Source organism: Acinonyx jubatus, chromosome B4, assembly GCF_027475565.1.
Source record: "Acinonyx jubatus isolate Ajub_Pintada_27869175 chromosome B4, VMU_Ajub_asm_v1.0, whole genome shotgun sequence".
In the NCBI taxonomy this organism is placed as follows: Eukaryota; Metazoa; Chordata; class Mammalia; order Carnivora; family Felidae; genus Acinonyx; species Acinonyx jubatus.
In genome coordinates this window covers 58,419,551-58,431,867 of record NC_069387.1, presented here as the reverse complement: position 1 = coordinate 58,431,867, position 12,317 = coordinate 58,419,551, and the positions used below count along the sequence as shown (strand labels likewise).

The 12,317-nt window shown below is 36.3% G+C and overlaps 1 protein-coding gene across 7 annotated transcripts in view; it reads left to right on the top strand.

Moving 5' to 3' along the window:
- The window catches only part of ITPR2 (inositol 1,4,5-trisphosphate receptor type 2), a 485,861-nt gene that overhangs the window by 388,259 nt on the left and 85,285 nt on the right, over nt 1-12,317 (top strand). For all 7 annotated transcript variants that reach the window (XR_003413010.2, XM_053226056.1, XM_027035788.2 and 4 more), the window contains one exon: nt 8,361-8,536. Coding sequence is in view for 6 of the 7 variants with exons in the window: in XM_053226056.1 (XP_053082031.1) it covers nt 8,361-8,536 (176 nt within the window). In the remaining variant the exon portion in view is untranslated. The remainder of the gene's footprint in view (nt 1-8,360; nt 8,537-12,317) is intronic.

The following is a 12,317-nucleotide window of genomic DNA, read 5'->3' as shown; positions in this document are numbered from 1 at the left end:
TAGTATAGAGGTTCCTCAAAAAGTTAAAAATAGGGTTAAAATAGAATAATTCAACTACTGAGTATTTATCCTGAGAAAATGAACATACTAATTTAAAAAGATATGGGCATCCCTATGTTTATTATAGCATTATTTACAATAGCCAAGATATGGAAGTGAACCCATGTTTATCCAAAAATGAATGGTTAAGTGAAATAAGTCAGTCAGAAAAAGACAAATACAGTATAATTTCACTCATCTGTGGAATTTGAGAAACGAAATAAGTGAACAAACACAGAAAAAAAACAGACAAAAAGACTCTTAAATACTGAGAATAAACTGGTGGCTTCCAGAGAGGAGGTGGGTGGGGAATGAGTGAAATAGAGAAAAAGAATTAAGAGGACATTTATCTCGATAAGCACTGAAAAATGTATAGAATTGTTAAATCATTTCATTGTTCACCTGGAACTAATATAACACTGCATGTTAATTATACTTCAATTTAAAAAAGAAAAGATAAATAAAAATAAAAATGGTGTATTGCATTAATTTCTCGATATTCATGACTGTAATATGGTTGTGTAAGATGGAATCCACGTGAGGGGGATATAGTAATTTTGCATTATATTTGCAGCTGTTATATAAATCTGAAAGTGTTTTGGAATGAAAAGTAAAAAAAGAAAAAATAAATATGAGGATTCTGTCCAACTCTAAAGTCCCTGGATTCTGGATATAGACATTGATCGTGAAATCACCTGGGAAATCTTGGGCCAAAAAAAAAAAAAAAGGCTTTGGTCATAATGAGCCACTTTTCCCAACCCCACACCCTACTATAGGCTGTTCCAGAGTCATTGTGGCCACTGTGGCAGTGAGGACAGGGATGCTGACAGAGGCAATGGGCTGTGTAAGCTTTCTCCAACCATGTTTTCCAGCCTGATCACACATGAACTGGGAATTACTGGTGTTTATATATCTAGTGTACTGTTGGATTGTAATATTAACTGAGAGAGCATTGTCTCCCTTCAACCATAGTGGTGGTGTATAATAATTAATAGAAGGGTCACCTGGGTGGCCCAGTGAGTTAAGCAGCCAACTCTTGATTTCGGCTCTGGTCATGATCTCATGGTTCCTGAGATAGAGCCCTACTTCTTAAGATTCTCTCTCTCCCCCCTTGCCTGCTGCCCCTTCCCCATGTGCATGTGTACTTTCTTTCTCGAAAAAGTTTTTGAGAATAAAATAAATAGAATAAATATAAAAGAAGTAATTAAAGGGAGGTACTTAAGGGGAAGGTGATTCTCAGGGGATCAGCTTAGTGCACTCTCTCCCCATATCCTGCTGTAGATCATTGCCTTTCATTGCCAGGCTTTGAAGAGCTCAGTTTGAATTTTTTTGTTTGTTTGTTTGGGGGAATATTATGCAGTAGTTTTTATTTATTCAACTATAAAAACTATGGCAATTTTTTTGATGGGTAACACTTTAGAATAACACTATATTGCTATACATTTGGTTGAGGATCAGATTGGATTCAGGAACAAGTGAAAACAATAACAAAAATCTTCAAACATTGAAACAAAGAAATACTTTTTTTCTCCCCTTTAATTAAATGCTACTTTCCCATAGGCTTCCCTAGACTGGTTTGCAGTCTAAGGTGATAGGAAACAAGGCTTTGGGCATTCTCAAGAGACTGCAGGTTAAGCTATGGTGCCAAGCAGGAGACTGAAACCCGGATCTGAGTGTTAATCTTAGGCATGTTCTGAGAACAGAGGCAGATTCTCAAATGTTGCCTAGTGTTCTTTCCTCTGAACCAATTATATTTTCCCTTCTCTGGCTGATTCAGTGCAGTAACAATCCTGTCACTACCTTTCCTGGTTATGTGGAGGGAACCTGACAGGAATGTGTGGCTTCTGACTGGAGAGACAATGGACTAGCTTTGATCTATCTCCTCCCGAACAGTGAGGAGTTGCTGAGGAAGGCCTCTTTGGGCAACTGAAAGGTCCTGTGTCTTGGGATAAACATTTCTTACCCTTGGGAAATGGAGGACCTCTCAGCGTGAAGCTGTGAGCTCTTGAAGGCAGCTCCACTTGACCGCTCTCCTCTGTCCCACACGATTCAACTTGGTAACTGGGCTGTAGGAAACTTTGTTAGATGTAAAAACAAAAAGAAGTTAACACAGGTCGCTTTTTATGCCATTCTAAATATTTTGGGTTTTTTCTCTCATTTCCTCTTTATCATTTTTGGAGAGGAAGCCCTTTTTTCCCCTTGACCTTTCCCAATGGTATGGATTGATTTTGATTGGTCATTTCCACCAGGAATCATAGATGACTGATGCCAGGTTTAGGAAGGGTGAGCTCAGTTTACATTTATTCAGGAATGCAAGGTTTATTTGTATGGCTATTGGTTTTGGTTTTGGCTTCTTTGTTTGGTTGATTGGTTTATTTATTTAACATATGCCTCTCTAAAAAGGAAACTTGTGCCCAGAGTTGAGTAATGAGTTTATGGCTGCAGCTGTTGGTGCTAGAGAATATCCTAGATGTCCATCCAGAAGCTGAACATTTGCCATGCCAACTGCCCCTGCCCAGTTTGGAAAAGGCAGACTAATTAGTGGAGAAAATTGCTGCTATGGGAATTTCTTATATCCAGAGAACATGTTTTTTTTCCTAAATCAGTTTCAAATTTAGAGTGTAATTTGTTTTTCCCTCCAGTGCTTTGTGTTAAAGAAAGTTAAGTTCTTCAAGGTGATTTTAATTCATTCAATGTAATAGCAACCATTGATGAAGTGTGTCTATATGCCAGGCACTGTACTAGGCCCTAACGACACGGAGGTTGGTAAAGCTGTCCTTGCCCTCAAGGAGCTTATGGTCTAATTAAGGGACGAAGAAATGAGTAAGGCACAATAGTGAAGACCACCCATGGATTTATGGCTGGATGTCTACTTTAGCTGGAATGAGGTGGGAGAAACAGGAAAGTCTTAGGAGGTTACATGGAAGGCAGAGAAATGGAGAGAGACTTGAGGTAAGAAGCAGCATGTTCTGTACAGTAAGCTATAAACGAGTTACTATGAAGTGGATAAGATACTCCCATTATGTGAATTGAATTGAGGTCGCCAAGTTTGCTGTTTGAATTTTCTCCCATAAAGGACAAACTTCGTACTTTTTAAGACTTAAAAATATGTAGAGTGAATTTTTAAAAAAATTCCATTATTAAAGTAACAATGCTTATAATAGAAAATTTATACAAATATAAAATATTAAGAAGAGTCACCCCTCCCACGTTTAGTGGGTAAAAACTGTCTTTGACAATTTGTACTGTACTGTTGTCAGAGTTTAAATTTATTACTATTTTTGCATTAAATCTTCAGCCTGAGGCCAATGTGACCATTCTTACAGAGTATGATTGCACCTATTGACAATTGGCGATACTGCCATTTTAAGTAACTTTTAAGTTTATTAACTTCACAAATATGTATCTAGCATTAAACTATGTGCAGGGTACTACATTAGATGCTCTTTGAGTTCTTTCTACAAAGGGATCAAATGCCCAGTTTTTTTAAATATAATTTATTGTCAAATTGGCTTACATATGACACCCAGTGCTCATCCCAACAAGTGACCTCCTCAATGCCCATCATCCATTTTCCCCTCTCCCCCACCCCCCATAACCCTTGGTTTGTTCTCTGTATTTAAGAGTCTCATGGTTTGCCTCCCTCCCTCTCTGTTTGTAACTATTTTTTTCCCCTTCCCTTGCCCCATGGCCTTCTGTTAAGTTTCTCAAGATCCACATAGGAGCAAAAACATATATCTGTCTTTCTCTGACTGACTTACTTCACTCAGCATAATACCGTCCAGTTCCATCCATGTTGCTGCAAATGGCATGATTTCATTCTTTCTCATTGCCAAGTAGTATTCCATTGTATACATAAATCACATCTTCTTTATCCATTCATCAGTTGATGGACATTTAGGCTCTTTCCATAATTTGGCTGTTGTTGAAAGTGCTGCTATAAACATTGGGGTGCAAGTGCCCCTATGCATCAGCACTCCTGTATCCCTTGTGTAAATTCCTAGTACTGCTATTGCTGGGTCATAGGGTAGTTCTATTTTTAATTTTTTTTTGAGGAACCTCCACACTGTTTTCCAGAGCAGCTACACCAGTTTGCATTCCCACAAACAGTGCAAGAGGGTTCCCATTTCTCCATATCCTCGCCAGCATCTATGGTTTCCTGAGTTGTTCATTTTAGCCACTCTGACCAGTGTGAGGTGGTATCTCAGTGTGGCTTTGATTTGTCTTTCCCTGATGATGAGTGACGTTGAGTATCGTTTCATGTGTCTGTTGGCCATCTGGATGTCTTCTTTGGAAAAATGTCTATTCATGTCTTCTGCCCATTTCTTCACTGGATTATTTGTTTTTTGGGTGTAGAGTTCAGTGAGTTCTTTATAGATTTTGGATACTAGCCCTTTATCTGATATGTCATTTGCAAATATCTTTTCCCATTCCATTGGTTGCCTTTTAGTTTTGTTGATTGTTTCCTTTGCAGTGCAGAAGCTTTTTATCTTCATGAGGTCCCAATAGTTCATTTTTGCTTTTAATGCCTTTAGGGATGTGTGGAGTAAGAAATTGCTGTGGCTGAGGACAAAGAGGTTGTTGCCTGCTTTCTCCTCTAGTGCTTTGATGGTTTCCTGTCTCACATTGAGGTCTTTCATTCGTTTTGAGTTTCTTTTTGTGTATGGTATAAGAAAGTGGTCTAGTTTCATTCTTTTTTTTTTTAATTTTTTTAATGTTTATTTATTTTTGAGACAGAGAGAGACAGAGCATGAGCAGGGAAGGGGCAGAGAGAGAGGGAGACACAGAATGTGAAGCAGGCTCCAGGCTCCAAGCTGTCAGCACAGAGCCTGACACGGGGCTCGAACTCACGAACTGTGAGATCATGACCTGAGCCGAAGTTGGACACTTAACCGACTGAGCCACCCAGGCGCCCCTAGTTTCATTCTTCTACATGTTGCTGTCCAGTTCTCCCAGCATCATTTGCTAAAGAGACTGTCTTTTTTCCATTGGATACTCTTTCCTGCTTTGTCAAAGATTAGTTGGCCATACATTTGGGGATCCGATTCCAGGTTTTCTGTTCTATTCCATTGGTCAATGTGTCTGTTTTTGTGCCAATACCATACTGTCTTGATGACTACAGCTTTGTAGTAGAGGCCAAAGTCTGGGATTGTGATGCCCCCACTTCGGTTTTCTTCAGTATTACTTTGGCTATTCGGTGTCTTTTGTGGTCCCATACAAATTTTAGGATTGCTTGTTCCAGCTTTGAGAAGAATGCTGGTGCAATTTTTATTGGGATTGCATTGAGTGTGTAGATTGCTTTGGGTAGTATTGACATTTTAACAATATTTATTCTTCCAATCCATGAGCATGGAATGTTTTTCCATTTCTTTGTATCTTCTTCAATTTCCTTCATAAACTTTCTATAGTTTTCAACATACAGATCTTTTGCATCTTTGGTTAGGTTTATTCCTAGGTATTTTATGGCTCTTGGTGCCGTTGTGAATGGGACCAGTTTCTTTCTCATTCTGTTGCTTCATTATTGGTATATAAAAATGCAACTCATATCTGTTTGTTGATTTTGCACCCTGCAACTTTGCGGAATTCATGTATCAGTTCTAGCAGTCTTTTGGTGGTCAAATGTCCAGTTTTAAGTGCATGGTTACAATTTCTTGTTTAATCAGGGCTCCTGGGTGGCTCAGGCAATTAAATGTTGACTCTTGATTTGGGCTTAGGTCATGATCTCACAGTTTGGTTTGTGGGATCGAGGCCCTGCATTGGGTTCATGCTGACAGCGTGGAGCCTGCTTGGGATTCTCTCTCTTCCTCTGTCTCTTCCCCTCTCCCACTCATGGGCATGTGCTTCTTGCTCTCGCTGTCTCTCTCTCAAAACAAACAAACAAACAAACTTAAAAAAACACACAATAATTTCTTATTTAGTCTAGGGGAAATCTTGGCAGACCAGATACTGTCTAGGAAAGAATAGTCAAGATGTGTTTAGCCTATCAGGCATTAATAACAATGAGCAGTGTAACTATTAGTGTCAACACTAGGATTTTTAAAATAAGAATGTCATGGGGTGCCTGTGTGGCTCAGTTAAGCGTCCAACTATTGATTTCTGCTCAGGTCATGATGTCATGGTTCATGAGTTTAAGCCCTGGTTTGGGCTCTGCACTAACAATGTGGAGCCTGCTTGGGATTGTCTGTCTCCCTCTCTCTGCCTCTCGCTCTCTCTCTCTCTCTCTCTCTCTCTCTCTCAAAAATAAATAAATAAACATTTAAAAATAATAAAATAAGAATGTTGCACCAAGCCACTGCTTGTGAATTATACTGAAGAGTCCAGTGACTGGCTGAAAGTTGTTAAATGAACATAGATATTGGCAGTTTTAGTAAACTTAAGAGTGAAGCTCCACAACTAGCAAATTTTTAACCAGAGACTTAGTTATGGACTCAAAATGAGCTCACAGATTATGTTTTTGTTTATTCATTTAATCAATGAATATTTACTCATTGCTGCATGCCACATTTGTGATAGGCCCAGAGATCACTCTTACAAAGCTAACATTCTGACAGAGTCCGAATAAGAATGAGAGAAAGTTGAAGGTGCTATGGTCTCCATGGATCTTTGAGATCTGTGAAGCTAGGGTTGTTGGTGGTCAGGCTATGTTTTGGTAGACATAAAGTGTAAATCAGCCAACATAGTAATAAACATGAATTGGGTACCCATTTTTTTAGCATTGTCAGAAGATGGGAATTAGGCTAATTTCCAGAGAATTGTATCCCCTCTTCTTTCCCCATCTTCAAAGTCATGTAATCAGATCATAAATATGGTGAGGAGCTTAGATCAGCTCTCTCTTCCCAAATTTCTTTCATCACTGTTTGTTTGAGGCAACATGATATATAATAAACACTGAAAAAAAAAAACAAAACAGCTAATGCTGTTTACTTCCTGACTTGTTTTGTTTTGTTTTTTAATGTCTAACAGATTCTTCCTACCTATTTTTGATCTATTAGCACTCACTATGAACTAAAGGCTTACACAGAATTCATTGAAGGAATTCAAATAATCCCAGGGTGTCAGTGATAATACAGAAACTCTACACACCAAAGCACTTGTGGTGTTTTGCATGTAGAAGTGAATTTTATAAATAATGAAACTGGCCAAAAGAAATAACTAGTGGAAAATCTCCATTTTGTTGTTTCCCCTGTGACTTCATTAGCCAATAGACCCGTGTTTGAGGTCCTACAGCTGATCTAATCAGCCCAAGAATGTAGCTCCTTACTTTACTTCTGCAAATCCAGCACCCCCAACCTTCACCCAGGGATTCCTCAAATCCAAATAGTGAGTACAAATATCAATGAATTATACTTTTTTAAAAAGGAAATATATTTTTTAAACTTGTTTTGGGTAATTTCTAAAGAAATTTTGTTTGTAATGGCATTCATTTTTTTAAGTGTTTGGCCACTTTTGTTTTCTGAGGCTTTAAATAGCTCACCATCTTTTTAGAACTTGAGTTGCGTCTCAGAACATACATTCATACACACATATACACATTTGTACACATATATACACATGTATGTGTTAACAGTTAAAGCTTATGTCTATTTTATTAAAGACTGGATATTTTACATTCTTTTTTTTTAATGTTTATTTATTTTTTGAGAGAGAGAGAGAGACAGAGTGTGAGCAGGGGAGGGACAGAGAAAGAAGGAGACACAGAATCTGAAGCAGGCGCCAGGCTCTGAGCTGTCAGAACAGACCCCGACACGGGGCTCAAACCCACGAACCATGAGATTATGATCTGAGCTGAAGTTGGATGCTTAACCGACTCAGCCACCCAGGTGCCGCTAAAGACTGGATATTTTACATTCTGAATTCTTTAGAAGAATCTATAATATAGAAGCTTCATAACAATAGAGGAAAGCAAGGTATGAGTTCAGTGAAAAAAATACTTGGTTTCACATGATGTAGCTGCACACTTAATAGTCATTAATCCTAAATTTTGAATTAAGGTTCCCAAGTGAGCTACATCTAGCAGAAGAAGCATTTAACCGATAACTCTCATAGGAGAGAAAGATGAACAATTCTCCGACTTAATGGAAGGAACATTAACTAGGGAGTATTTAAACATCCTGAAAATAATCACAAACTTTCTGGATGTGTAATAATGAGGGATGTGTTCAGAGACATTGCCTCTAAATATATAGTGTGTAGAGTGGGTTGTTATGAAATTCGGTGTCTTATGGCTTGACTTGCTATTGTTATATAAGGTGGAGTGGCAAAGAGTTTTACATTTTCTACTTTTGTCCTCAGTAAAAATAAACTTCTTACACATTTTACAGGTACGCTTTCCCCGTTGTTCTCAGTTCTACTTTGGATAGCAGTTGCAATCTGCACATCGATGCTGTTTTTCTTCTCCAAGCCTGTGGGTATTCGGCCATTTCTTGTGTCAGTAATGCTCAGATCAATATATACAATAGGTCTTGGGCCTACATTAATACTTCTTGGTGCAGCTAATGTAAGTACTTTACTTAGCTTTGTCCTATTATAAATTAATTAAAAATGTATTAACTATAAAAGTGTAACTATATATTTTAACTCATGTATGCATAGTAAATTCTTATGTGTTGTGAATCCAAATTAATGAGAGTTTAATTTGTACATTCTTAATTTTGAGGAGAAAAAAATGCCAAGTAAAAATTTGATATATTTAAGAAGGTGGCATTTGAGGCGTGACCCAGTTCTGCAATCAATTTAATCCAATCCAGTTTTAATGCCTTCTATACCCAAAGCTATTGACAAAAATGCTTCTGAGCCACTGTTAACATCCTAAAGTGACTTCTAAATCACCCAAGAAAGATTAAATTATATTTGGTAGAATTTTAGAAGTAAGTACCTTTTATAAAATGATCAAAGAAAAAAGGATTGCTATATGAGAAAATACGAAATTGGTCTCTTTTTGTGTGAACAAAACCTATAAACTTGGGAAAGACATAGATGAAATTAATATTTTTTCACTAAATTTTAAAATATTAGAACAAAGGAGCACATTTCAAAACCTCTGTTAGGTAGGTCTAGAATAAGGAAGCCAGAGTACTATTGTATAGCAATATGTATAGCATTAATGTATACAATTATTAGCATATTGTATACATTAGCATATATATTATATATATGTATATATTAGCATATACAAATAGCAATAATTGTACTCAAGAGATAAAATTTTAAAGGGATTAGACAGCTTTCTACATGGTATAGCCATAAAGGAATATTAAGAAAAGGGCAAATCCTCAGGTTAATGAAAGAAAAAATGTTCAATTAGTATATTGCTAATATGTCTGCTGAATACCTGAAGCACTGTCTATATCTTGTACTGTGTTTCTAACATAATGTCCTATATTCTGGTATCTGCATAAATGACTTATCTCCCCTACTACATTATACATTTCTTATGGATAATGATTGACCATTCAGTGTCTTGGATTGTCATTGGTACTAACAAATATTTCTTTAATGAATTAACTAATGAGTGAGTGAATGAATGAGTGAAAAATTATCTTTGTATTCTTCTACATTTACAGTGCCCTGTACATAAAATACATGGCAAGTATTTACTGAGAATGAATAAATGAAATAGTCAACCAAACTTTTGAGAATTATAAAGCTGAGATAGAATGACCAAGTCTGTGTTTCTGACCATTAGCATATTACACTTCTTTGAAGGTTCAACATGGTATATATGACAGGTCCCAGTTAGAACATTCAGGCAACCAAATTACCAGTTATTCCTCAATCACTGTCAATAAAGGGAAGTTTACTGTACATGCAAAGAGATCTATCAGTGAAGAATTCTGTCAAGTACCAAATATACGATTCCTAAGCTTTTTGAGGGCAGGGGTTGTCATGTTCATGGTATAATCCTGCCCTCCTCACTCCCTCATTCCCAACTCCATTTTTCTCCCACTTCATGCCTACTACTTAAACATTCAAAAATTATTTACTTGAACTGAACTTGTACTTTGAATGTTTTGAAAATAAGCTAATTTTGCAATATTGCCAACCAAGCTAATTGAAGAATCTTCATGGATTTATCTAAAATTTTCTAAATTGGGGTGCTTTGGTGGCTCAGTCAATTGAGCGACCGATTTTGGCTCAGGTCATGATCTCGCCGTTTCCGAGTTCGAGCCCCACGTCGGGCTCTCTGCTGACAGCTCAGAGCCTGGAGCCTGCTTTGGATTCTGTGTCTCCCTCTCTCTCTCTCTCTGCCCCTTCCCCACTCATGCTCTGTCTTTCTCTCTCAAAAATAAATAAACATTAAAAAAATTAAAAAAAAATAAAATTTTCTAAATCTATTAGAAAACTTGAATTAAGGAAGTCTGGCTTATTATTTGAAAAAAATACATTCAATTTTGAGCCAGATTATTTGAAGAAGCAAATAATATTCATAAAATGGCAGCTGGTCTTCAATAAGACATTAATTCAAGAAAGAGAATCTAAGTTTGATAAGTTGAAATAATAGCTAGCTAGAGTTGGGCCAGAAAAAAACAAGCATTTATTGGGCCTCTGTTATCTGATAGACATTGAAAACACCAAGAAGTGGAGAATGTGGTTCTTGCCATACAGAAGCTTCAAGAACATATAAAGAGATAAGGAAAAACATTTTAATGTCTATTGTGGAAACCAAAAACATTTGGAATTATTTTTCCTTTCCCCCTTGGGGACAGGTTAAAAAGATGATTTCTGCCTAAGGTTTGGTGAGAATAGTTTCATTACAGGAAATGACAATTCATATAAGAGGCAAGTATTGTACTTTAATTTCTTCATGGGGAGAAAATACATGGAAATGTATCTTTCTTATTAACTGTATGAATCTGTGAGTACTTTTCTATTTCTCACGGCATAAAAAAATCCATTTGCACACCCCCTGAATGGTACATTATAATTTGGTAGTTCAGGGTATTTTGACAAAGAAAATAATCAACTTTAATTTGAAACAAACAAACTGGATAGAATAATTGTGATTTTGATAATATTGTTAGAAGTTTTATCTATAGTTTTGATATTGTACAGATTAATAAAATGTTTCAGCCAATAATCATTCACCTTAACTTTTAACATAACAGGCTTCTTACTGTGCTTTACCATTTCCCAGGAGGCAGGAAAACAATTCAAACATTAATCAGTCCTGTTTTGTAACTTAGGATTTAATATATTTATTTACTTAATTGGTACTTAAAAGTTTGCATTGTGTAACAGGTAAAACTAGAAGTGCTAAAATTACAAGTATCAGAAGTAGGGAGAAACAAAAGCAAATATCTACCTGACAGTTATGCCTTAATGAGAATCAGAATTCGAGATAGGCAGATCAAGCCTCTGAGTGTAATTTTTCTCATCAGTGAAATGAAGATATTAAAGCTTAGTCTTCACCCACCACTTGTTGAAAGGATGAATGTGAAGATTTAGAACAGGGCAGTAACAGTGATGCTATAATACCAAAAAAGGCTACCATTTATCAAGCTCCTAATATGTGAAGTGCTATTTAATTGTAAAACATTGGTACCATAATCATAAAAGTAATTGTGTTTCGGTTCACAGAGAGTTATTTGTTTCTGACTCAGTGTCTTTCATAATGTTAAGCAAATGTAGACAGTCACTTTTCTGGAACAGGAAACAAGTGGAAGGAAAAACCTCAATGTATGTTCTGGGCATTTAATATTATCAGTTTCCGTTTATTATGATGCTCCATTTTTATCATCTTCACTCATTTCTAAAATCAAAGTTTTGTTTAGATTGCAACTAATTTCTCTGTCTTGTCACAAGGGTTCTCTCAATGTTTAAGATGTTTCAAAAAATTCAGGTGTTTTTCTCTTAAAATGCATACCTTATAACCCAGTACAGTTTACTTCTCATTGTCTACGTTGTAATGGAAATTAACATATTGTTTTGGTAAATATAAACACACATTTTATAAATTTTGGATCACCTAATATTTCTATACCACTAATAATGATAATATTCCCAGTCATATGGATGCTATATAATGTATTTAACCGTTCCACTAATTTTTATTATTTACATTTTTAGATATTTTTTCTAATAATGCAGTAAATACCTGTGTAAGATCTTTTAATATCTTCTAAATACTCTTATGTACAATGTTATTTTCTTCTGTAGTAGTGTCTGGAAATGTGTAATTTATTTAGGGCACTTGTAAATTATTTGCCTTTCTACAGTTATTTGTAAGGTGAAAGTGTTTCCTTCTGCCGAAACTTGGTCTTACCATTTTGCAGACAGGA